The following is a 26,296-nucleotide window of genomic DNA, read 5'->3' as shown; positions in this document are numbered from 1 at the left end:
GTTTTTATGCATTATGCATTCATTATAATGCCTTATGTGTATTATAAATACTATTATAAATATCTTTATTGTAATTTTGCTAAATCTGATGCTGATTGCTGAATATATTACTGACCCCAAACTTTTCAACAATAATGCAAGTCTTTAAGATAATAAGACTTTTAATTAAGTTTATTAGATATGTTTCTAGTCATATACATAATTTCACTAGAATTAGTTGTATTTATGATTAGAAAAACACTTTATCATTGTGGTATGAAAAATAAACTTTTGGATACTGTATATTCTCTGAAAACATATTTCAATTTACGGTTTTGCTTCAATAGCATTTAAACAATCTAATTTAAAGGAGGTTAAACATAGTCTTTACAGGAAAACTAGGCAAAAATGCTGTTTAAGAAAAACATTTGAAATGCATAATGCATGGTGTCCAATAAAAGGTAGAATACTTTTATCTAATTTAAATTAATTATTAATTATGCACTTTTTTGAAGTTAGATTCTGTTAGACCTTGTATGTGATTTCTGACAGGTGGCGTGTGAATGGCACTGAAATAACATTTGCTGAGGATTCACACTACACACAGGTCGCAGGAAACCTCGTGATCAATAACCCTCAGAATGGGCGAGATGGTGGGTCATACCAGTGTCTCGCCATCAACCGCTGTGGCACCATTGTTAGCCGAGTGGCTAACCTCAAATTTGGCTGTGAGTACAAACCAAACCATTTTGTTGTCCAAGTATGAAAATTAGGCCTTTCTGAATATAAGCAGCGTAGCAGAGTAGTTGAAATCACACTACTTCTACTGATTAATGTTGTGTGTATTCTAGACCTCCATGATTTCCCCCCTGAGAGTAGAAGCCCTCAGACGGTCCATGAGGGAACGGGAACCTTTCTTGCCTGCCAGCCACCAGCTCATTACCCAGGTATGGTTACACACGATCATTGAGCAAAACATTTCACTTTGTAGTTAACCTGATAATTTTGTTAATATCTTGCATTTATTTGCTGCCGTCAAGCTTTGTCCTACCGCTGGCTCATCAATGAGTTCCCCAACTTCATCCAGCCAGAGGCCGGCAGATGGTTTGTTTCTCAGGTGACGGGTAACTTATACCTTGCTAACGCAAGAGCCAATGACACGGGCAACTATTTCTGCTTCACCACCATCAACATGGACGTCAGCACCAAAAGCATCTTCAGTAAAGCTGTCCAGCTTACTGTTTACCCTGATGGTTTGTTAGTTTCCCTCAAAATCAAGAAACAAGCTCAAATACATACTGCTATCAAAATAATATTTTATATATAAAAACAGTACATCTTATATTTTGTTCTTGCCCCCTTTATTTCCACAGCAAACCCAAGGAAAGCCACTCCAAATATCAGAGTGCGTTTTCCCGCTGAGACGTATGTATTATCGGGACAAACCGCTCAGTTGGAATGCTTTGCCTATGGCAAGTAAGTCCCCCTTAGCTCCCCACTCCCCTTCAGAGATCACTGCTTCATCGGTTCAACATAATCCATAACACAGTCAGCTATAAAAATGTAAAAAAAAATTCTAACATTCTCTTGCTCGCTCTTTACTTTCCTCCCTAAGTCCCATTCCTAAAATCCACTGGAGGAAGGTGGATGGGATTTTACCACCTAAGGTCGGAGCAAGTGCAGAGGGACCCATCCTGATTATTCCTGAACTGAATTTTGATGACGAGGGCATTTATGAGTGTGAGGTTTACAACTCAGAAGGCCGTGAGACACATCAGGGACGCATCTCTGTTCAAGGTAGGATAACGACAGCACTAGAATCAAATTTTCTACAACATTTTCCTGTTGTTGTTACCTTTGGTAGAAGTCTGACATGACATAAAACATTGTGTCGTTATTGTTAACTAAAATTATTACAAATTGTTCATTAGAGTAAAGCTAAAATAAAAATATTAGACTAAGTATTAGAAATAGACTTAAACCTAAAAATTGAACTGAAAAAGTAAAATCTGCTGTCTTCTTGCTCTCCAGCCCAGCCTGAGTGGCTTCAGGTCATGAGTGACTCTGAGGTGGAAATCAGTTCGGAGCTGCAGTGGAGTTGTGTTGCTGCGGGCAAACCGAGACCCACCATTCACTGGCTCCGTAACGGACAGCCCCTCATCACACAGGTCAGCCATACACACACACACACACACAACTGAAGCTGGACTGTCATCTGACAATGTGTGTTATCAGAAATGAACAGGAGCTCTAGCTGTCAAGACTCAGACTGATATATGCTTACACAATTTTAGAAAACTCTTCATGTCTTAGAGGCAGTGAGATGTGACAGTGAATAACCTGCTCATTATTTTTTTCAGCTAGAGGTAGATTGACAAGAGCAATGTTGTGTATCCCTCTGCTGGTGGCAATGTGCATGTGCATTATGTCTCTTACACAGTCTGACACTTACCTGTGTGCAGGACCGTGTGGAAGTGAATAACGGCCGACTGAGGATCAGTAACCTCGCCCTGGAGGATTCTGGGATGTATCAGTGTGTGGCTGAAAACAAACACGGCACTATTTACTCAAACGCTGAGCTCAGAGTTCAAGGTGAGCACAACTGAGTCTGAACATGATAATGAATCAGAATTATCTCTGCATAAACATTGACATGTTTCTCCTGTTGTCTACCTTAACCCACCCAGTCATGCCTGAACCCCAGTTATTGTATGATTGTTTTTAAATCCTCTGTGTGGTTTCCTATCTCCCTTCCTGCTCCATCCTTTCACCCTATTTCAGTCCAGGCCCCAGACTTTAGGTTAAATCCAGTGCGGAAGCTGGTTCCTGCTGCCCGTGGCGGACAGGTAAAAATGGAGTGTAAACCTCGGGCAGCTCCAAAACCAACTCTCTTCTGGAGCCGTGGCACAGAGTTACTGACCAATAGTACCAGGTAATCCAGTAATGAAGTGTTTCAAAGGTCTCCTAAATGCTTTAAACTCAGTATATTTTATTACTGACAGAAAAATGACCTTGCGAGATTGTTTAAATGAGTTTGAGGCACTGTACAGGGAAGCTGTTTACCTGTTCTGTAGATGCTTACTGTGATCTCAAAAAGTCCATGTAATGAACTCTCACCAGGATAACAGTCACTCCAGATGGGGTTCTGTGGATCTATAACATCAGTCGTTCTGATGAAGGAAAGTACACCTGCTTTGCTGAAAACTACCTCGGCAAAGCCAACAGCACAGGACACCTGTCTGTCAGAGGTAACAAAACCAAATTCTTTGTTTATCTAGTTTAAAGGTCTCAGGTTATCAGTTTAGCACTAAATATTGCAGTGTTTACATGCTGTTTTACACAGATTATGCTTGAAAGCGTAAGATCCCGTAAAACCCATAAACAAATGTCATTAATGGTTAAGCACAATCTGGACTTTTCTTGACACACCTTTAGACTTTTTAGCCTAGTTTTCTTTGCATGTAAACACCTTTATCAACTTTCTATCTGTATGTTCATTGTGCACATATCTTCTGTTATGTCTCAATTTCAAGCCTTAGTGCATTTCTGGCTTATTGATCTGAATGTAGAGTAAATCTCTCAAATGTTAATTTTAGTAGTCATCAGCTACTTTATTGTGGGCGCAAATGCTTTCAGTGTATGAAATCTATTTATGAAATGAGTGTATCGAAGTTATGTTTTTGATCTTGTTTTCTTAAACAGATGCCACAAAAATCACATTAGCACCCTCTAATGCTGATATTAATCAGGATGAAAATGCCAGTCTGCAGTGCCATGCGTCACATGACCCTACAATGGATCTGACCTTCACCTGGTCCCTCAATGGAGTTCTGCTGGACCTAGAGGATCCAAATGGACACTATCGGCGTATGGAGGGGGTAAGCACTTGACACGAAATGGTGTTTAAAAACCACAAACTTTAGTACATTAACTCTGTATATCATTCAATAACATTTATAAAAATGTTTATTAGAGAAGTCTCTTATGCTCTTCAAAGTCATAGAGATTTGACACTTTGGTGTGTCATAGCAACAGTATACTAAATACATCTTATAAACCTGACAACCACCCACAACACTCTAGCATGCAACCAAATACCTCAAAAAAATGTGAAAAACTAGTTATGATCTAAATATTTGAAATCAGTAAGATTAGTAATACCATCTGAATCCGTATTCCAGAAGCAGCAGGCTCCTCACACACTCCGAGATTTAGCTTTAATAGGATTCACTTCAAAGTAAATCCCTTTTAGACATATTATATATAGTCAATTTTTAAATCCTACATTTGAAATCTTGCCAGATTAAGCATGAAATAAAAACATGATAATGCTCCTGTGAAGCTGAAGTGGGCTAATATTCCTTTTTAATAAGGTTTCCTTTTCTTTTCATTGTCACTTTACATAGAAAGAGACGATTGGTGACCTGGTGATAGTGAACGGACAGCTCAGTCACGCTGGCACATACACCTGCACGGCCCAGACGGTGGTGGACAGCGCGGTGGCCTCGGCCAAACTGGTCGTGAGGGGTGAGGGCTTCCATCTGGCTGAGCAGTGACAGAGATCTTATTAAAGATACGATGGCTGTTCCACAGCTCGATTCTTATGCTTTACCTCAGCTTGATCGTTTTTAGCCAGACTATGCTCAGAACTCAGCTCTCAGAATGAAATGTGGAGTCATGAAATCTAAATTTAGTAGATCTATATCCTTGGGGTTTGGTTCCCATAAGCCCGTTGATACAGATTTTGTAAAGAAAGCAGCTCAGCTAAACCACTTTCACTTGTGAAAAAAAACAAAAGTATTGTAGATTCTTTGATAAAGCTGATGGTTTGTTTCTTTACAGGCCCCCCAGGACCCCCTGGAGGTTTAGTGGTGACTAGTGTCAATGACACATCGGTTGAGTTGAGATGGAGCCGTGGATATGACAACCACAGTCCCATTGGCAAGTATGTCATCCTGGGCCGATCCTCACAGACTCACGACTGGAAGAGGATGAGGACAGGTGAGGTTATGTGACATTCTTCCTATATAATGCTAGAATTAAATTTTTTGCATCAGTATTATTATGAAAGTGCTTAGAATGCAAAGTTTTGAAAATAATGAATATATATAGATATATTTTTTATTATTATTATAGCAGGTTTTCTCTAATGTTTTAGAACTTTTATGTATTCATAACCCTGAATTTGTTCACAGTCCCCTGTGTGCATAAAGCTAATGAAGCATCTTATATTAAGCATTTGAATAACTCTTCCCACATTGTTAATCAACTTTACCATCTTGCCTTCTACGCATAAGCTTTTTATATAAGTGGAATATCTTGTATTATTTATAATTTATTATAATAAGTGTAGTTTGTTATGTATAGAATGTAATTTTTTATTTAATAATGTTTTAAAGGGGGGGGTGAAATGCTATTTCATGCATACTGAGTTTTTTACACTGTTAAAGAGTTGGATTCCCACGCTAAACATGGACAAAGTTTCAAAAATTAATTTGTACGTTTGAAGGAGTATTTCTGTTCCCAAAATACTAATCACAAATCACAAGTTTCGGAAAGTTTTTATTCGAGTATGGCTCTGTGTGACGTTAGATGGAGAGGAATTTCCTTATATGGGTCCTAAGTGCGCTCCCGTATAGCGAGGCTGAGCAGCACAGACATTTCACTGATCAGAGCGATTCACTGATCAGAGCGAGAGCGTCACGAAAAGTCACAAAAGAAGTGTGTTTTTGGTTGCCAGTGCTAGACAACCCTGCACAGATTACCAAAAAAAAAAACAGCATTAAGGGACCAGTGGATGGAGTCACGCCTCCAGTCGGTCGTGTTTTTCCGGGAAAAATCGGTACAGACTATCTTTCTCTTATGAATGTAATAAAACTTAAGACTTTTTGGTGCTATGAAGGATGCATTACTACTCTATAGGTACTCAAGATTAACAGGATATTGAGTGAAAACGAGCATTTCAGCCCCCCTTTAAGAATTCACAATGTAAGGGGTACCACCCCGTGCTATTTGAGAAAGGGTGCCGAGGACCCTAGTTTGAGAAATCTATTTGTATTGGAGCAGTGGTTACCAAACGTCTTGCATCTTTCATGCCTTTTTATAGTTTGACATGTGTCAGGGACCCCCACCACCTTACTCTGGTTAAATGACACATTTTTAAATGCAATAGCTAAATACAAATATTCACTGTATACAGGTCTTGACATTAACATTTTTTTATGTCACCAGCCACTGTGGATAGTAGTTTTCCAAAATTACTAGCCACTCAGCATTTTCACTGGCCACAATTTTGTTGCTGGGAAATGACATTTTATGTGACTAAGGTTCCTGCTTACTAAAACTGTTTTAGATTGATTTCCAGTATATAAAAGGGCATTTCCCCCTAACTTTATTAAATGCATGTGTCATCTTTATATAAAGGGCATTTTCCCCTAACTTTATTAAATGCATGTGTCATCTTTCATGTAAAATAATTACATTTTATTAATAATTTTACTTAATATAATAAGAAACTATAGAGCTGTTACCAAGCAAATGAAATCAGTAATAACGAAAAATTTATCTTTCCACTGCAGAAGAAATACAACCATTTACACTGCAAAATTACAACAGCATAAATAATGTTATGAGTTTGGTTTTTTAAATTAGTTGTTGCTCAGAGCTGCACAAGTGTTCAGCTGTGCCTGCGATCTTTGTTTGGAAGTATTTTCGTTAACCAAATCGAGCACTAACAGTCAACATTGACAATATTGTATATTATTATTATTATTGTTGTTGTTCTAAAATGTAAGTCATTGAATATTAACTCGTTTGAACTCTTGTATAAATGAATGTCAAATTTGCAGTTGTACTGGTTTTCAGGGAAAACTGCACTCTCATGTTCGTGTCATGCAGCTTAACTAGGCTATGTGTTACAAATATAATAACTACATTTTTACCACAGTATACGTTGTATCTGTGCGCAGTTGTGTTCATTCGTTTTGTTTATATTCACTTATATTAATTTTTTCCCTTCATTTCAATCTCTTTACTTAACGTTCTGAATACTTTTGTAAATAATATCCTACTGTCAATGCTCGACATGCCAATAAAGCTTTGATTATGCTGACTGGAATTTTTGCTGGAATGCAGTTTAAATTTAAAATATATTTCATTTTATTTCGCTAAGGAATGAATCATTCACGTAGTTTCATTTGTAAATGAAAACACAACACGCTCATTTATCATTTATCTGACAATTATGCCAATAAAGTTTTGACTTTATGATTGTATTTATGCCCATGTGTGATAATAAATTAGCGTGTTGAGTTTTCATTTACAAAAGAAACTACGTGAATGATTAATTTACAAAAGAAACTACGTGAATGATTAATTCCTCAACGAAACACTATATAGTATTTATAATTGTGGTCTATTAATTACCCTAAATAAAATGAAATATTTGTTAATATATAATATAAAATAAAAAAAATTATATAAAAGATTCTAAAAATATAACCAATAATAATAGGCTAATAATAACAATAATAATATACATATATTATGGGGAAAAGACTATCAGTTATTGGACTTACAAGACTGTAGGATGGATAAAAATGCTTTCTTGTAGGCCTATTTTATATTATGCACTTTATGTAACATTTATTCATGATAAACTTCATTTGAATGCTGACTGCCGCACGTAATACAACCTAGTAGCCAAAGCTTATGGTTAATATAATAATGAAATAATGAAATAATTTCTTAATTCAAAATTAAATATTAATAAATCCATATTTGATAATCCTGGGTTGCTATGGTCACGCAGGTTTGTTTACTCATTAAACTCATTGCCACGAGATAAATATGTTGTTCCCTCAACATAACATCTCGAGGCCACAACATTAAGATTTTGTCTTTACCTCGACAAAATGATCTTGTGACCATGACATAATATTACTTTCCCACGAGTGACCACGACAAAACTAAGTGAACCGAACATGTCACCTTAATATTACTTCCTGTCTTCTTTAGTGAGGTGGAGGGGCATGCATGTTTGCACACAGATCAAAATCAGTTTGGGGAGTGCTGTATTATAGCATCATACCTTATGTTATTCTCAATGATCGAATATGTACCTCTCATGGGTTTTCTTCAGACCCCGTGAACATAGAAGGAAATGCTGAGTCTGCACGTGTGACAGATCTTCGAGCCTGGATGGATTATGAATTCCAGGTCATTGCGAGTAACATTTTGGGTAGTGGAGAACCAAGCATGCCCTCCCAGTCTGTCCGAACCAAGCAAGCAGGTCAGAACCATTGCAAAGTTGTTAGTGTTAAAGAAAAATAAAACCAAATGAAAAACAAATTAACATATATATAAGCCTGGTTTTCCCCTCTATATAAGTGTGTTATCATTTTGCCTTAAAGCACCCACTGTGGCTCCCAGCGGACTTGGCGGAGGTGGAGGAAACCCTAATGAACTTATCATTACATGGACTGTAAGTGCCATGGACCACTATTGATCTAATTACATGTTAGATTTACCATATTCCTTTTAATCAGTATAAAGAGTTGCTAACAGATGGTCGATCAATGTGTCTTTATTACTCAACCCTCACTTTCTGTTACATAATGAGACAAAAAACTATTTCTACTGGTATGAATCGCAGCCCATGGCCAGGGAGTATCAGAATGGAGATGGCTTTGGTTATATCCTGGCATTCAGAAAGCAAGGCATGCCAACATGGACAGTGGTGAGGGTGCCACACGTGGAGTCATCACGATATGTCTACAGCAACGAGAGTCTGTCAGCCTACTGCCCTTTTGAGGTCAGAATCAAGGCCTACAACAAGAAAGGAGAAGGTCCCTTCAGCCAGATTGCTGTAGTGCATTCTGCAGAAGAGGGTGAGAAACATTATAAAAGATTATAATTTTAATTATTTTCTGATTAGACATTGCTTAACCACTAGAGGGAAGACAGTGGAGAAACTCCAGAGGGAGAATTAGATTAAGACTTTTTATTTGACTTGAAAATTTTACCAGGCATCTCAAATGAAATGAAAAGATGAAATGATAAACAAATAATGCCTCATTCATCTTAACTGACAGTGATCTTTATGTCTTCTGGTATTCCTTAGAACCTACCGTATCCCCGAGAAGGATCAATGCCACTGCTTTGACAGCTTTCGAGATTCAGGTGTCCTGGGACCCCATTCAACATTTGATCATAAATGGAGTTCTTCGAGGTTACGAGGTCAGGTCCATTCTTCTTTTATTATCTGTTTCATCTCATTTTGTATTTGCTGTGTGAACTGATATACAGTATGTGAGTGGCATGACTGAGTTGATTGTTGTTTTGTTGACCATTGTGGGTCATTGTTGGCCACTGAGGATATGTGAGCTTTGCCCCGTTGGGTGATGAACTAATAGAGGTGCTGTTATCTCAGTTTATTTTTATGAACAGCATGGCTAGATCAGATCAAGGAACACGAAACACATTATTTAGATAAGACGCCTCCTTTTAGATAAAACCATGCTTAGAAATCTACTGGTATCAAAGGGTGTTTATTGCAGGTTGTATTTAATTGAACATGCTAAAACAATTTATAATTTTGTGTCTTTCAGAAGCAAAACAAGATTCCATTATTTGTTTACGCATTTTTATTCGAATGGTAACAATTTGGTTCAGGGACCGATATTAACAATTTGCTTATTATAATAGCATATTATTGCATATTTATTAGTACTTATAAAGCATATTTATTAGTACTTATAAAGCACATATTACTAACTATTAGTAAGCAGCAAATTAGCAGTTTATCGAGGCGAAAGTCGTAGTTAGTAGTTAGTAAATATTGAGAATTGGAATTTAAAATAAAGTGTGATAATTTTAAATGACTTCACGTTATGATTTCAGTATGAACAAGCTTGTCTCAGGTTTGAGATTGTCCTCTTGTTTCAGATTCGTTATTGGCGACAACATGAACGCGAGGCAGCCGCGGACCGAGTGAGAACGGCAGGGCTGGAGAACACGGCACGAGTCACGGGTCTGAGGCCTAACACTCTCTATCATGTCACCGTATTGGCCTACAACAGTGCAGGCACTGGACCACCCTCCCCAAGAACCACTGTCATCACCAAGAGACCTCGTAAGACCTCATTTTTTGGGGCTCAGGGAGTGCTGGTAGCCTAGCTAAAATGTGATATATAATGAGCAAAGCATGCTTCTGGAAATTCTAGAATAATTTTCCCACTAATCGTCACCCAAACTCCTACTCCAAACTACCTAGCCGACACATAATCAAACTTTACTGTTAAAAGGCGATTGAAAGAATGTCAGTGGTTTTAATGTTGAAGAGAAAAATGTTGAAACAATATTCAAAGAATGTTTAATGTAAAAAAGGTAAAAAAAAATAAAAAAATAAAATTATAAATGAATGCTGAACTTTTGTAAATCTGTATAAAAAAGGTGGTACAACGCAGTGATATCTACATTGATTCAGAGTGCTAAATGTGTTATTGAACCTTGATCCATGACATTGATTCACCTATGAAAAAAAAGAAACATTGAAATGCCAGCTGGGTACCCTTTGAATCAGTCAGCAGTGTTTGGTTGATAAGAATGTTGTTGCATGAAACAACAAAGGCTGATTTGTGTCCAACTTGCGTTAGTTGGTATCCTAAGGGTGGAAGAGTTGAGAGATATAAAAGATGTTCCTGCGTCATCACACTGTCATGATATTTTACAAGATAACTTTGTGATAACTTTTATTCAGCAAATTGCTTTGGGTAAAGATTGTCTAGAAAAAAAAATCATATCGATCCACCATCTTTGCTGTTGGTTTAAAACCCACTTAAATGTATTTCCATTCTCCTTCATGGAGGAAATAAACTGTCTCTTGATGTGTAGAAATAGGTTATATACTTATGCCACTTATGCCATTACAGTTCTAATGCCACCAACAGTCCTACATGCACATTTGCAATTCCTGTCTTTGTCACTGAGAATGGTGTGAAGGCCAGTGTACCTTGTGGACTTACCTTTGCTTGTATCTTCATTACTAGCTCCCAGCCGTCCTCCAGGAAACGTCTCATGGAAGGCTGATGGTTCTTGGGTAACTGTGAGGTGGGATCATGTTAAATCCATGGACAATGAGTCTGCCGTTCTGGGTTACAAAGTGAGTGACACACGCTGCCACCCAACACTACGGCTGTCTCTTAAGATGTGTGTTTGTGTTGGAGAATCTATTTCCATCTGCATGTCATCCGAATATTTGCTCAGATTCAGTTATTTTAGTCAAAGGCAGGATATCATATATTATCATACCTCTGAGGTAAGACTTTAATAAATGAGTGGCCTAATGTCGTGTGAGAAGAAAACACATGTCGTCCCTTATGGAAAACCAGACCAACGACCTTCTTAGCCTGTTAACAATGAATAAACATTTTAACCATCTCATATCTGACCTCCTACAGGATCAAGATCATCTTTTGTCAAGATGGCTATCAAGATAGCATATACTGATTCTCAGAAAATAAAATGCATCGTGATAAAATGCAAGTTGCTTTCAATACACGTCTGTTTTCTGATTTCTGAACTTAAGTTAAAATTTCGAAAGAATTTAATAACACATTTGTAAGTTCACATTTCTTTGTGAAATTGCTGTAACACTTTAGTATAGGGTCCAATTCACACTAATAACTACTTGCTTATTAGCATGTCTATTATTAACATATTGGCTGTTTATTAGCGCTTATAAAGTACATATAATGCATGACATCCATAATCCTACCCAATACCCTAAACTTAACAACTACCTTATAAACTATTAATAAGCAGCAAATAAGTGGTTAATTGAGGCAAAAGTCAAAGTTAATGGTTAGTTAATAGTGAGAATTGGACCCTAAAATAAAGTGTGACCTAATAGTAATATCTAAATAACAAGAATAATAATTGTATTTTAATTTGTATTTGTTTCGTAGTTGTATTTTTTATTTTGTAATCTTTATAGTATGTTAAAAGCCGCTGTAGTTCCCTCCCAAACCACAGTTTGGGAAACCCTCCAGGATAAAGTTTGACAATTTAACTTCTGTCAGAAAATCAGCTGTAGAGTTATGTATATAAGACTATCAACTGTTCTGCATACATACAGTATCCTCACATAGGGCGATAATGTACTGTATAGCAAATCTTAACTGCTCAATTGCTTGTATCGTCACAAAATGTGAAGTATATTTTCACACAGCTCTGATCTGCTTAATGCAAATATAAGCTATGAATATATTATGAAATTATAAACATTAACTTCGTCATTTTCTGTAAAGCTGCTTTGAAACTGCATTGTGAAAAGGGCTGTACAAATAAATTTGACTTCAAATACTGTACTGCTATCTGGAGAATTTCATTCTCAAAATTAAATAACACAAATTGATTCTCTATTAATTGTGTAGGTCCTTTACAAACATGAAGGGCAGTCTGCCTTGAAATTCCTGGACAAAAGCAAGAACTCCGTCATTCTGCCGTTACCCAAGGACAGTGGTTATTTGATTCTGGAGGTCCGCTCTTGGGGAGATGGAGGAGATGGAGCAGCCCATGAAACCATAGTGTCTCGAGACTCAGGTATGTGCTACTAAAAGTAGCTAGGAGTACTGGTTTTAGAAAAGTAACTTGTGAACCAGTTTTTAAGTGCTAAATGTCTGTGTGTCTGATCCGCAGGCACTGGAATGATGGTCCAGAAGAGCGCTGGCACTTCTGGTTACCTCTGCACATCTGTTCTGGCAGTCACTGCACTCGTTCTCATTGGCTCGTCAGGACTGTGATGTCAGCCAGTGATGAGGCATTTCTTGTTAACATCATAGAGAATTGAACAGGTTTTCCTCAGAATTGGTAGGGATGTGGGTGGTGGGGGGTTTTGATGAGGGACATTGGAATGGAAGAGGAGTGGAAAATTATTTTCTATAAAAAGGCTTTTTTACAAGAAGGACTGGTCAAAGTGAGTCATTGTTGGAAGCTTTTTTGATTGTTATCATTTTAGATGCTTGCCTTACGGAAACTCAAACTTGAGCGGTGGTCGTGTCAGCATTCGGTTGTTGTTTCTAAATTTCAGCCACAGCTCTGACTTGTTGATTTCCTCATTGGTGTATTTACACATGGATGTATTGGTTACATTTCCATAATGGACAAAACAAAACTTTTTTTTTAAACATTGTTGCAGCATGTGGACTGCAGAATGATCCAAATGAATGTTTACCTTTTTTATTTAATCTTTTAGGTTTTTTTCATGATAATGTAATTAGAAACAAGAGCAGATCATAGGTTTTCATTAACAGTGTTTTGTAACATTCTGTCTCTCTCAGTGTTCTAGTTTTTTAAAGATGAAAGGTCTCACGAAAGCAGCGGTACAGCAGAAGCGGATTCTTGTGTGATTGTGAAAGTGGGCTCGGCTTGCCAAAGTTATCACACTATTATCTTCTCATTATCTCATTGTTATTGCTTTGTCTTCTTTTCCCTCATGGACTACATTAAATTGTCTCCAATGGGTTGTTACTTTCTTTCTTGGCACACTACAAGTGCGAGACACTGGACATTGAACAATACTGAAGATAACATTCATGGACAAATAAGTTAATTATTATCCTATAATATCATCATTTATTCTAATCTAAGATATAGTTTTCTTCCAAGGACTGAATCATGGCCAGATCTTTGGAGACTGTCCCTAATGGTGTAAACGTTATCATACTTTAAGTGACAAGGGCCATTTGGCTGAAAGAATTAGGAGACATGTTTTTTGGGTGGCTAACATTAGATTGTGAGGGTTCTGGGGCTTTGGAGGAGAATAACAGGGCCCCGGGAAAAATTCCAGCTCAGCCTAAACCTGCCATTTGTTGTTTAAAACCAATTATAGATAAATAAATAAAAAGTATCTATTTTTGTTATCCTTTTTAATTATTTTTTTATTTTATTATTTTATTTATGAGGACAAAAAAATAAACATTTCAGAGAGATGCTCTGCTCTGCTTTTTACGTATTGTTTCTCAAAATTATGGCATCATCTAATGAAGTACAAACTGAAATTGCACTTCGAGTGTAGCAGGTGAAATCTTTGAATTTTTGAAGTCTTTTGCATCAAATTTCAGTAATTTTCTCTTCCCTGCATTGCTTTTCATTTGTGCCTGTTCCGTGGGATGATTTCTTTATTTTAATGTTTGAAATTTAATGTGTTTCATTTTCTATTTAACCCACTGTTCCATCAAGTTCTTACTGTAAATATAGCACTTTTCTTTGTGTGAGGAGTGCTGGATTGTTTCAGCTCCTTCTTTTTGTTTTACATCTTTTTACATCTCAAAATGATGTCCAGTAATTTCATATTTTGTCCTTGGGATTTTAACTGTAAATTACAATTCATGATCACTCAGTGGCATTTAATACAGTGTTAGCCAAAAACACATAACAGCATCATCGGTAGCTCTCTCTAGTGGTTCTAGTCCCAAACCTTGGTAGCAGTCGAGTAAATGTTACACTTTCTAAATGTAGAAGCACTCAACAGTAATATTAGGACTACAAAACCAAAACGAGTGTCATCTTGTCCTTACATTAGATTTTTTTTAACTATATATAAATCCACAGCTTTCTTTTATTTAACTACGCAGTTGTTCAGCTGTGTGTCACATTGTGTAGTTTGCCCTCTTGTGTTGAATCAGGGCTTCGACAGCTTTCTGAAGTAGCTGTATGTAAGCTTGCAGGAGTCGAATGGTACACTAGTAGTTTCACTCTGAAGGGCACTCAGGTTGTGATGTCAAAATGTCTCTGAACTACCATGTTCCCCAGTTGTTGTAACGGGTGAGCCTGTCCACTGTGGACTGAATGTGAAAAATGCAGCACTTGTAAATATTCTTCAATAAAAAAAAAATAATAAAAAACATTTAGACTGTATTTTATACTGTGTTCAGTTTTTAGTGATCAACATAATGTTGACATACATACAGAGGTACACAACTGGCTAAAATGCACCTTGTATTTATGCATATGGAATATATAAGGTTATATTAATCATACATCAAGTGCAATGGCATGAAATATTAATGAAAACGTTCATGTATATTTAAACTGACATGCACAGATCATAAATGGGTATGCATATCATGGGTATCCATTTATTTCTAATATTAGAAATGATTATTTTAATATAAGAAACAAAACTGTTCTCATGTGAATATTTTTGTGTAATGTTAGTGTATTGAGGGATCACCCTTTATGATAGTAATTCTGACTTTTAACTCATAATGTCATAACAATCTCAAGTATAATAAAACCTGATCGTAACATGCCATTTATATAACTAGTTATTAATTTTATTGCCCAATTGTTGTGAGGTTAGCACTTATCACCTGTACTTTGGAACTACTAATAATGTATAAGTATACATGATCATGAACAGGTTTTCACCAAACTGGGCATTCTGAGGACAGCCGATACAGGTAAAGACAACAGCTTGTCCGCTTCTCTTTCATTAATAAGTATTTTATTATTAGTAGTAGTATTATTATTATTAATGTTTGAATGCGCACGCTACTTTTCATTTTTCAACCATTTCTGTTATGGAAAGGTTTCGACTAGAGCAAATCTTGCTAAGACATGCTGGTGAAATTGCTAATTGTATTATTTGTTTTGTTTTCCAGCGCCAAAGACCAAAATGACTAAATTAACCCTTTTAGCAGGTATTTTTCATATATTTTTGTTAATTGAACTTGAATTTGATTTATTTACTATAAAAGATATTTTAGTTTATTTTTTATGCGTAACCATGTTGTCTTTTCCATAGCACTGGGCATCTTGCTTACAGTGCAGATTGGTAAGAACCTTCAATACCTTTTTCATTAGGCAAAATACAGTATATGTCAGATATGCAGTCTATAAAATAAATGCATCAACATTCATAATATTCCAAGATGATGAGAAAAATATATATATGTGTATTCGTGAGCTGTTAATCATGTAATCTGAATTTCTGATAGTGGCCTCTACAAAGCTGGTGTGCTACATGACCAACTGGTCTCAGTACCGACCCGGCAATGGAAAGTTCCTGCCAGAAAACATTGATCCATTCCTCTGCACACATGTGGTTTATGCTCTGGCATCCATCAGCTTTGATAATCAAATCACTACCGTCGAATGGAATGACGAAGTGCTGTACAAGTCACTGAATGACCTGAAAAAAGTGTAAGCAAAAGCTGTTTCTATAGCTTCCTTGATTAATTACAGACCTTTTTCATAATGCACAGCCCCCTTTTGATTTCAGACATTTTTTTTTTTTTTTTTTTTTTTTTACACTGATTGAAAAATTTGACACCTTGATTTTTCGTATTGACTTTATTTATTTATACATTGTTTTAGAAATCCTACATTGAAGACCATGCTGTCTGTTGGAGGATTGGTCAATGGCGTCAGTCCGTAAGTGAAACAAATATCTGTGCAAGTCATAAATATATGACATAACCTTAAAACTATAATATGAAAAACATACACAGAATATATATAAACTGTCATTTAAATCGTATAAGTGCTGCCAACACATTAATCAAGATCTAGTGAATCATATGACACATGTACTGTATGCCTTTATTTGCACTTCAGATACATCAGAATGGTGTCAACTCCAGAAAACCGCAAGGCTTTCATCCGTTCTGCAATGCTGTTCCTGCGTCTCCATGAATTTGATGGGATGGACATTGACTGGCAGTACCCAGGTCACAATGGAAGCCCACCAGAAGACAAACAGAGGTTTACTACATTCATCAAGGTGAGCAAACTAGACTGCTAAAACCAGGCATATTGATTTCCATTAAAATATGACTTGGGGGTCTGACTGTGTTTCTATTGTATGGAAATTCTCAGGAACTCAGACAAGCTGTGGAACAGGAGGCAGTAGACACAAAGAAAACTCCTCTGGTTCTTTCCTGCAAAGTTTCCGGCATTAAGTACACTATTGAGCATGCTTATGAGGTTGCTGAAGTTTCAAAGTAAGTATTGCTGTATTACAATACCACTGCGGTAACATATATCTGCCTGGTTTTTTTACGTTCTCCTCCTATCTGTCATTATAGTCAGTTGGACTTCTTGACCATCATGTCTTATGACTACCATGGCCACTGGGACCACGTGACAGGGCACAACAGCCCCCTTTTCCGCAGCTCTTTGGACACTGGAAACATAATTCACCACAATATCGTAAGATCTAAACTTCAAAGTGTCAAAAATTTCAAGCGTCATTTGTTAAGATCTCCTAGCACATGAATGGCTCTTTTCTCCAGAACTCATCTGTGGAATTCTGGTTGGGCGGTGGAGCCCATGCTGATAGGCTGCTTCTTGGCTTCCCCACATACGGACGCACATTCTTGCTCACCACTTCGCAAACAGGTCTCGGGGCCCCAGCCAATGGCCCCGCTGACGCCGGCCCTTACACACGTGAAGCAGGATTCTGGTCCTATTATGAGGTTTTAACATGCTACTTTTACATAATCACTACTGTCAATGCTCAGTGTTTATGATACAACAGTTGTTTAAAGTGTTGTGATTCTTTAGTCAGTGACTTTTTCTGCATGTTGCATTGATTCGCCACTAGGTGGTGACAAATAATCGCCTTTATAAGTATGTCACTGAATCATACACTCAAACTATTAATTCAGGAATACCATTACATTGTTGGTTAGAGATTGCAGTTCAGTTTTGAGGAACTAATTTAAATGGAATAACAAAAATAAAAAAGTACCGTATTTTTCGGACTATAAGTCACACCTGAGTATAAGTCGCGTCAGTCCAAAAATAAGTCATGAAGAGTAAAAAAACGTATATAAGTCGCACTGGACTGTAAGTCGCATTTATTTAGAACCAAGAACCAAGAGAAAACATTACAGTTTACAGCCACGAGAGGGCGCTCTATGATGCTTAGTGTAGACTACAGGAGCACTGAGCAGCATAGAGCGCCCTCTCGTGGCTGGAGACGGTAATGTTTTCTCTTGGTTCATGTCTCTTAGTTCATCTCTCTTGGTTCATGTCAAATTAATTTTGATAAATAAGTCGCACCTGACCATAAGTCGCAGGACCAGCCAAACTATGAAAAAAAGTGCGACTTATAGTCCGGAAAATACGGTAACTGCAATATGATGAATGTTTTGTTTGTAAATCTATCTCAAATTTTTAGCACTTTATGCTCTCGGGAGCCAGTTATTTACCACAGAAAACATGTTTGCATAATCTTTGGGTGGCGATCGTTAATGATTATTTTTGGTTCAAAGATTTGCCCCATGGAATCAAGCGTCACTATTGAATGGATCAATGAGCAGATGGTGCCCTATGCAGTTCAAGGAAGGGCTTGGGTCGGATTTGACAACCGTGAAAGTTTTACTGCTAAGGTAAATCTGCTGCTGGTTTCTGGAATGCAATGATATGTTTGATGAATTTCTGATAAACTTTTCCTAATTGCTTTAACAGGTGCAGTGGCTGAACTCCATGGGCTTGGGCGGAGCCTCAGTGTGGACCTTAGATTTAGACGATTTTTCTGGCCGTTTTTGTTACAACGGAGCTTATCCTCTTATCAACCATTTGCGCAATGCACTAGGTAAACACTTTGCGATTATAATGCAGAAAAAGACCCCAAAATGTATTCTGTCTTCTATTATATGCATTAATGTGATGCTGATTCTCTATTCCCAGGTTTCTCACCCAAGCCCACCACTACGCCACGTCCCACCACTACTGCTGACCCCGTCACCTCTTTCTGTGTTGGCAAACCAGACGGGCTGTACCCCAACCCTTCTGACCATGGCACTTACTTCCAGTGTTTCCGTGGAAACACATACCTGCATAAATGCCAGCCTGGTCTGGTCTTTTCTGATGCCTGTAAATGTTGTGATTGGCCTTGAACTCCTCCTGTCCAATACAGCTGTCCAGTCTCCTCTTTTTGTGATGCATTACCTCTGCTTCCAACTATCCAAGCTCATCATTTGAAAACAATAAATAAATAAAGTGACAGACATTTTTATTTTATGCATAAAAGTTTGGAGTTGTGTCTTGTTAAGGTGCTTGCCATATTTTTCCTCACATTTAGTTAATGAAAAATCACAATGTCCTGTTCAGTCCAGTCTAGTTCACTCTTGTTGTTGTGCAGTAAAAACAGTCTCCCCTTTTTATCTTTTCACTTTCAATAAAAATATTTATAGCAGTCTGACTTATTACCTTTTCCTTAAACTGATCATTTGAAAATAAAATTAAGTAAAGATAGTGACAATCCTAACGTATGACTAGCTTTATGAAACTGTGAAGTTTCACACATAGTAAATGATTCTTATAAATGTGACAGATATAAAGAAGAGATATCATTAAACGTCATATTACAAGCCCCACCCATCAGTCCAGATCTTCATACAGTATTCTCAATTAATGTTGTGTCTATCTACTCCAAGCAACCCCCCCCCCCCCCCCCCCACTATAATAAAACATAAATACTGATAGGCCTAAGTATTAAAATAAATAATTAGTAAATAAATTGTGTCCTGTTAAATGTCACTCACATTTTTAAACATAGACTTGAAAGTGCATGGTCCAAACCTAATTTTTTATAATTCATGAATTAAAACATTTCATAACATGACTTTGATTCCATTTTTTATATGATAATGCAATGTTTGTATTTAAAATGGGTTTCAAAGGATGAAGTTTGAGATTATACGTTTTCAAGTGATATATCATTTCTGATGATTTCTAAAGTGTGATAGAGAAAAAGGCAACAAAGAAGACTTTTTTTTTGACAAAGGTCAGAACTCCTGTTATGATGTAGGTTTTTGAGGTGCACTCTTAATTTAAACTAGTTCCAATCAGTACTTAATCTATTTTAACAAAAAAGATTGGTAAAATATCTATTTAGGAATCTTAGACCTTTCCAACGATATATAGTTTGTCATTAGATATGGATTTAATTCTAATATAGAGAAGTAAACGTAGGTGTCCTGTATACGGGACAGGGTGACAGTTAAAGGATAAATAAATGGGAGATGTTGAAGCACATTGTAGGTATTTTGTGAGTGAATCTGTTAAAATAGCCTATTAAAGAGAGCAGACATGAGCTACTCCCACAACTATGCCTACAGTGACAAGTACTTATTATATAACCAAGAGAAATATGAGCAATATGAAATGCCTAAAATAGTCTAACAAACGACAAAGGCAACAAAATAAAGGCTACATTTTGTAATGTATTCGTAGATTTTACGATAATAAAATTTTCCACTCATTTTTTTTTTTTTTTTTTTTTTTTTAGAAATTGTACTTTAAGAGGAAATAAATGGCAAAACGATTTTAACTGCGTGGGCCATGCATGGCGTTATGATGATGTATTAATATGTCATGAGGCAGAAAGGGTTTAAATTAGTCCAACATGGCATGTTGTCAAAGTTTATTCTTTGTTGATATCAATTTTATTTTATTCTAATATTATTTTAATCAGTTTGATGATCGATCAGTACTTAAACTATGTCAACTGTCAGAAATTATTTTGCTTAATATATGGGTGTAGGAGCGCACGATGGTCACAAGAGGGCAAAAATACTTTCCTGTAGCGCCCCCCAGTCATTTTGAGCCCTAGGCAACGTCCTATGTCTCCAATGCCACAAGCCGGCCCTGCCAAGAAACATAATGTTCAGTGAACTGTGAATCCTTCTCAAATGCATAAGGTCCTGTTGTGCCCTCTGGTTTAATTCTGCTTGCCATAGTAACCTGAAGACCACAGTTATAAAATTACAAAATAGCCTGCCATGTCATAATGACTGACTGTTCTGATAATGTTATACAAGGTCCTAGATTTTTATATTACACAGCAGAGTTGATAAACTACCTGCAGATATCTGGGACACCTGAGTTGGCACGAGTTTAGATTTTTTTTTTTTTTACTGTGGTGTAGAAACCTTTGGCCTTTTTTAATCAGATTTTTCAGTAAATCCTAATGCAGTGCAAGTGTCTTTGATACATCAGTGACAAAACAGTAGGAGTTTATGCATTTCTTTATTAAAAGTATGCATTTATTGTTAGTTATACATGTAAGATTTAATGTTATTTCACTACTTATTGACATAAACAATGAATAAAGTATTTTGAAAATCTAAAATAACTTTTTAACTGATTAATTTATTTTATACCATCACAAAGGGTTGTTTTATGGCATATCTTCTGTTTTCTATAATGTTCTTTTTTCTTTTTTCACACTGATTTCATCATCACATGGCAATATACCAGTGATAAGATATGAGCTATACAACACTGATGTTCTCTTTCAACATCTTCACATCTTAGTTTATTAATTCACTTCATTTATATTTTTAATTTCATGGTAAGATTGTACACAGTTTTACACATTCCCGATTTATGACAATATGCGGACAAATGTGACACAATTGTATCGTTAAGTGCAGTTTAACTGTCTGTTTGGTTTTGGTTTCCAGAACATCGGGGGAATATTATGGTGATTCTGAAGTGATAAGCTTGAAGGCACCACATCACTTTATTATATGCTTCTGATAGCACAACAATCTTATATAAGACAAATATCCTTGTAAAGATAAATTATATAATCGTCTTTAAATAATAATGACCCCATAAAAGTTTGGTGTGCTGAAAACTGCACGGAAACGTCTCATGCAGATACCAAATATGTATTAGATAACACAGCTTAAGTAACATTTTGAATAGTTAGGATAACAGTTATTATTAATAGAAGTACTAATATTCAGCAATACCTTCATGCAAGGGTTAACATATAGATGAAGATCTCTTTATACTTTTACTAAAGTTAAGGAGTAGTTGTTTTCCTTTATATTTATCGTGCATTGTCATTTCCTTTTATGATTACTTTTTACAAAAGTACATGCATATCTGGCACCAGATAAATATTATTTATTATGTGTAAGTGAATAGATCCCTTATTAATTTCATATCAGTGCAACAAACATATTGGCACATTGCACAGATTTTATCGCAGCAGGCCCAATTTTTCATCTTATCTATGATTTTAGATTCACACAAAGTGTGCTGAAGAGGCCAAAGGTATTTTACTTGCGCGTTATTGTCAATTCAGTCCATAGTTTACAACAGATACCATATCTTATACCATCCTAATAAATCATCCATGGCTTAGACAACACCCAGTTGCTATAAAAACCGAGGGGCTTTGACGTTCCTCTTTACATTTTTCTTGCTGGAGGTACCCCAGGTATGTCCGATCATAATGTAGCGTAAAATCTTTGTTTCTGCTTTTAGTTTAAATGCAATTACTAAAACTGTCCTTTGTTATTTACAGAGCAATTGGAAATAAAAAAAAAATGGGGAAGCTTACACTTGTTGCAGGTATTATGTTAAAATAATAAGTGAAATACTAGTGTGTTTTATTTATTTATTCTTTCATACAAATCATTTACATGATGTCATTACATTTTCTATAGGTTTGGGCTTGGTGCTATGCCACATTGGTGAGTCATTGAGTGTTCATTGTTATATATTACATATATTAATAACTGATGTTCCAATCAGAAAGATGTCTTTCACTGTACAGGGAAAATCAAAATGTCTTGACTAAGAGCTTCTTTGTGTATCCCTATCCAGCTTTCTCCATGGAAATGGGCTGTTACTTCACTAACTGGTCTCAGTACAGACCTGGAATTGGAAAGTATATGCCCTCAAATGTCGACCCTTTCCTTTGTACACACCTTTTCTATGCTTTTGCAATGGTCAACTATGCCAACGAGCTTGTCACCTATGAGTGGAACGATGAGACTCTATACAAGGCCTTCAATGAACTGAAGAATCGGTATGTATTAGTTACAGAATATTGTTTAACACTTCAGATTCATTTATCAAAAAAAAAAGGTTAAAAACTAAATAAATAAATAAATCAAATGCAGTTACACATGCAAAACCAAAAATCACTATATACTGCCTCGACTATCATAAAATCCTATAATATCCCTATTATTCTCACAGAAACCCCCATCTTAAAACTCTCCTGGCTGTTGGTGGATGGAACTTTGGTTCAACACAGTACGTATTCTGAAACAAATGAGGAAATGTTGTTTTATGTTGTCAAACGAAATGCAAAAACATGTAAGATTGTTCATTAAATCCGTCTCAGGTTCTCCATCACGGTGTCCACTGCTGAAAACCGTCAGAAGTTCATTCAGTCTTCCATCAAGTTCCTGAGAACTTATGGATTTGATGGTATGGACTTGGACTGGGAATACCCTGGATCAAGAGGAAGCCCTCCTGAAGACAAACAAAGATTCACACTGCTGTTGAAGGTGGGTCTGGTTGATTAAAGTGTGTTTTTAAACAAGTATAGTGGTGCGAGTCAAGTAACCCTTATTTATACAGAACTTTATTACAATAGTTTATTCATTGCATTTCAGCTCCAGTCAGTTAGGTGTTAAATGAGTTCAGTGATGGGCAGCTCGGCTGAAGACAGTATGTCATTATTCAACTCAAGTCATTTCATTATGTTTTCTTTACAGGAACTTGTTGAGGCCTATGAGGCTGAGGCCAAAGCCACTGGCAGAGCCAGACTGATGTTGACTGCTGCTGTATCAGCTGGTAAAGGGACAATTGATGATGGATACGAGATTGCAGAAGTTGCCAAGTAAGTATGATGACACTGAATGACGCCATTTACAAATTGCCAGAATATTGAGGTGAAAATTAACACTAGCATGAGATGGTTTAGACTTATGTTGATTTATGATTTATGTAATTATTTTCTCCCAGGTACTTGGACATCATCAATGTGATGACTTATGACTTCCATGGAACTTGGGAAAGATTCACAGGCCACAACAGCCCCCTGTACCAAGGCTCAGAGGACGAGGGAGATTTGATCTACTTTAATACCGTAAGAATTCATATACTCTAACATAATTTACCACAAGCGTTTCAAACTTCCCAAAGGAATCCATTTTAAAATCACAACTCTCCTCCTCATTCAGGACTACGCTATGCGCTATTGGAGGGACAATGGTACCCCTGTGGAGAAACTCAGAATGGGATTTGCGACATACGGTCGCACTTTCCGTCTGACATCTTCAGATACTGGCGTCGGAGCCCCAGCTAGTGGACCTGCTTCAGCTGGAAGCTACACTCGTGAGGCTGGATTCTGGTCTTACTATGAGGTAGGAGCTTTGAAAAAGCCATTCTGTCTGAAATGCAAAGAAAATTAATGGAATAGAGTCATTAAAACCTAACAATGCAGTCAATTAATATCTATATATTTGCATAGATCTGTGGATTCCTAGAGGGAACATCACTCCAGTGGATTGAGGATCAGAAGGTGCCTTATGCCACAAAGAATGGCGAGTGGGTTGGATTTGACACCAAGGAGAGCTTCGAAACTAAGGTGAGTTTGACTTTGAGACTTTACTGTAGTTGGGTTTCATAGTCAGCATTTGTCAGCTACTGACTAGCAGCTCACTCTTTTTCTTTCCATTTATAGGTCCGTTATCTGAAAGACAAGAAGTTTGGAGGAGCATTTGTCTGGGCGCTTGATCTGGATGACTTTGCTGGACAGTTCTGTAATCAGGGGAACCATCCTCTCATGGGCCATCTGCGCAATCTTCTGGATATCGGTAAGTCTTTGCTAGTCACTACGTAGGTGGTGCTGTTCACCTCAAGCTGCTCAGGTAGTTTGTGGTAAAATTCGAAATAGCAGACATATTATGGCTATAAGTACACAGTATTGTACTCTTCAGTTAATACATAAATCAAGGAATCTTTAGGCCAGGCTTAATTTATGGAAAGTTGTACGTTTTTTATTTTTTATGCTTTGTAGAACCAGCATTGCCAGAAAGCTTCACAGCCAAACTTAGATTACAAGATGGCAATTACACCTGCCATGTTGGTATTCGATAAAACACAGTGCTGCTGATGTGTAAAGCAAAAGAAAAGCTCCATAGCTAATGCTAACATGCCTTTAATTTTTTATCAGAATTGCCTCCTCTGCCTCCAACCACCACCCTCAAACCCGGACAAACAACCACGAAAACTACCACAACTACCACCACCACCACTCATCCTCCAGGACCAGGATTCTGTAATGGAAAGCCAGATGGACTCTATCCACATCCCGAAGACCCCAACAAATTCTATAACTGTGCTGGAGGCCAAACTTACGTGAATAAATGCGGTACGGGCACCGTGTTTGATAACAGCTGTAAGTGCTGTGACTGGCCTAAACACTAAGGGACCACTAATGTGAAAAAAAGTGGAACAGGACACTGCAAATTTGCATAAGCACACAAGAAGAATCAAACCTAAACATCTTCGACTACGACTCTTTTATTTAAAGGAAATTAGTGTGGACTGAAAATCATTCTCAATGTGCTTTTTTTCCCCATTTGAGTGTATTTTGAAACTGTATAATTCTTGTTTTTGAATAAATCCCCCATAAATCTATTCATGTGATTGGTGTTAGTACAACTGCTCTACAGCGCATCATTTATAACCAGTGTACACCACTTAAAAAGATATAAAAACTCATTATATTGTTTTTAAATATGAATAAACAACATGCAACATTCGGCACATTGGATGTTTTAATGTACTCAGTGCAGATATTCAGATAAGAGTATTAAAATGACAAATCTTGGTTCAGTATGACTGTTCTTGTACTTATTATCTTTAAGTTTACCTTTCTGCTGAGTTTTTGGTACCATTCTGATAATGTTAACAGCTCACGATTAGATTATGTGAAGCTGCCACAGAAGTAAGTTCATGTTTGGAGTCAAGTTAACCAAGTGAAATCACAAACAAAAAATAGAAGCACGTGTTTCATGCGTGGGAAGTGAACTTGAGTTGTACTGAGTTTTTAAAGCATTACAACCAATAACATACGATAATGTTGAGATTATGAATGCGAGGGCGAATCAGAGGCATTCAGATGAGTCATAGCTGAAACACACTGTTTCACAGTGTAAACAGCTTTTAGAGATTATTATGACAGTTTTTGAGAGTGCTTGAACTCGCTGGATTAAAGTGAAACATTTTTTTTGGTCTGTTTTTGTACAATGAAAGTGTTGCAGGCTAATTAGTAACTCTAACTCTAGTTTTTAATAAATTAACATTAAATACAGAGTCAGTTGTATTAAAAATATTTTATGGTATGACACCCATATTTGGTTCTTTATTAAAAAGACAGATTTTTATGCAAAGTTAATAGATTACACTATTAGGCTACTTTGCCCATCGCCCATAGGCTAATCTATAAAGGTGCAAAATGCATTTACTTACACATGTTTGAGAATCA

At 36.7% G+C, this 26,296-nt stretch overlaps 3 protein-coding genes across 3 annotated transcripts in view; all 3 read left to right on the top strand.

Annotated features, from left to right (window-relative positions):
- The window catches only part of LOC113055210 (contactin-2-like), a 37,253-nt gene extending 22,370 nt beyond the window's left edge, over positions 1–14,883 (top strand). Inside the window, exons 4-23 of the mRNA XM_026221270.1 lie at positions 532–707; positions 831–926; positions 1,020–1,232; positions 1,353–1,455; positions 1,595–1,776; positions 2,011–2,147; positions 2,442–2,571; positions 2,761–2,911; positions 3,100–3,227; positions 3,682–3,857; positions 4,386–4,506; positions 4,822–4,980; positions 8,120–8,269; positions 8,391–8,461; positions 8,633–8,867; positions 9,101–9,216; positions 9,925–10,111; positions 11,028–11,140; positions 12,414–12,582; positions 12,679–14,883. Coding sequence (XP_026077055.1) covers positions 532–707; positions 831–926; positions 1,020–1,232; positions 1,353–1,455; positions 1,595–1,776; positions 2,011–2,147; positions 2,442–2,571; positions 2,761–2,911; positions 3,100–3,227; positions 3,682–3,857; positions 4,386–4,506; positions 4,822–4,980; positions 8,120–8,269; positions 8,391–8,461; positions 8,633–8,867; positions 9,101–9,216; positions 9,925–10,111; positions 11,028–11,140; positions 12,414–12,582; positions 12,679–12,782 — 2,917 coding nt within the window. The 3' untranslated portion in view covers positions 12,783–14,883. The remainder of the gene's footprint in view (positions 1–531; positions 708–830; positions 927–1,019; positions 1,233–1,352; positions 1,456–1,594; positions 1,777–2,010; positions 2,148–2,441; positions 2,572–2,760; positions 2,912–3,099; positions 3,228–3,681; positions 3,858–4,385; positions 4,507–4,821; positions 4,981–8,119; positions 8,270–8,390; positions 8,462–8,632; positions 8,868–9,100; positions 9,217–9,924; positions 10,112–11,027; positions 11,141–12,413; positions 12,583–12,678) is intronic.
- A 521-nt stretch (positions 14,884–15,404) lies between these two features.
- On the top strand, positions 15,405–19,189 carry chia.1 (chitinase, acidic.1). Its single transcript, XM_026221271.1, has 12 exons — positions 15,405–15,443; positions 15,645–15,683; positions 15,788–15,817; positions 15,981–16,185; positions 16,360–16,416; positions 16,600–16,765; positions 16,861–16,985; positions 17,070–17,193; positions 17,277–17,459; positions 18,261–18,377; positions 18,457–18,583; positions 18,679–19,189. The coding sequence occupies exons 2-12, from the start codon at positions 15,659–15,661 to the stop codon at positions 18,885–18,887; spliced, it is 1,368 nt and encodes a 455-aa protein (XP_026077056.1). The 5' UTR covers positions 15,405–15,443; positions 15,645–15,658; the 3' UTR covers positions 18,888–19,189.
- A 3,123-nt stretch (positions 19,190–22,312) lies between these two features.
- On the top strand, positions 22,313–25,643 carry LOC113055209 (acidic mammalian chitinase-like). Its single transcript, XM_026221268.1, has 11 exons — positions 22,313–22,359; positions 22,455–22,481; positions 22,615–22,819; positions 22,993–23,049; positions 23,141–23,306; positions 23,517–23,641; positions 23,767–23,890; positions 23,985–24,167; positions 24,275–24,391; positions 24,488–24,620; positions 24,980–25,643. Exons 1-11 carry the CDS (start codon positions 22,335–22,337, stop codon positions 25,231–25,233), a joined length of 1,416 nt encoding a protein of 471 aa, XP_026077053.1. The 5' UTR covers positions 22,313–22,334; the 3' UTR covers positions 25,234–25,643.
- Positions 25,644–26,296: the final 653 nt, after the last annotated feature.

The sequence above is a fragment of the Carassius auratus genome, chromosome 36, assembly GCF_003368295.1.
Source record: "Carassius auratus strain Wakin chromosome 36, ASM336829v1, whole genome shotgun sequence".
Taxonomy (NCBI): domain Eukaryota; kingdom Metazoa; phylum Chordata; class Actinopteri; order Cypriniformes; family Cyprinidae; genus Carassius; species Carassius auratus.
This window is presented reverse-complemented; position numbering and strand designations above follow the sequence as displayed.

What these genes read in the sequence shown, in the direction of transcription:
- chia.1 (XM_026221271.1), top strand. Translation starts at nt 15,659, where the DNA reads ATGACTAAATTAACCCTTTTAGCAG. An exon ending in CTTGCTTACAGTGCAGATTG is followed by an intron (nt 15,818 to 15,980) that starts GTAAGAACCTTC and finishes AATTTCTGATAG; the next exon opens with TGGCCTCTACAAAGCTGGTG. An exon ending in GTGAAAGTTTTACTGCTAAG is followed by an intron (nt 18,378 to 18,456) that starts GTAAATCTGCTG and finishes TTGCTTTAACAG; the next exon opens with GTGCAGTGGCTGAACTCCAT.
- LOC113055209 (XM_026221268.1), top strand. Translation starts at nt 22,335, where the DNA reads ATGGGGAAGCTTACACTTGTTGCAG. An exon ending in TGGAACTTTGGTTCAACACA is followed by an intron (nt 23,050 to 23,140) that starts GTACGTATTCTG and finishes AATCCGTCTCAG; the next exon opens with GTTCTCCATCACGGTGTCCA. An exon ending in AGGAGAGCTTCGAAACTAAG is followed by an intron (nt 24,392 to 24,487) that starts GTGAGTTTGACT and finishes TTCCATTTATAG; the next exon opens with GTCCGTTATCTGAAAGACAA.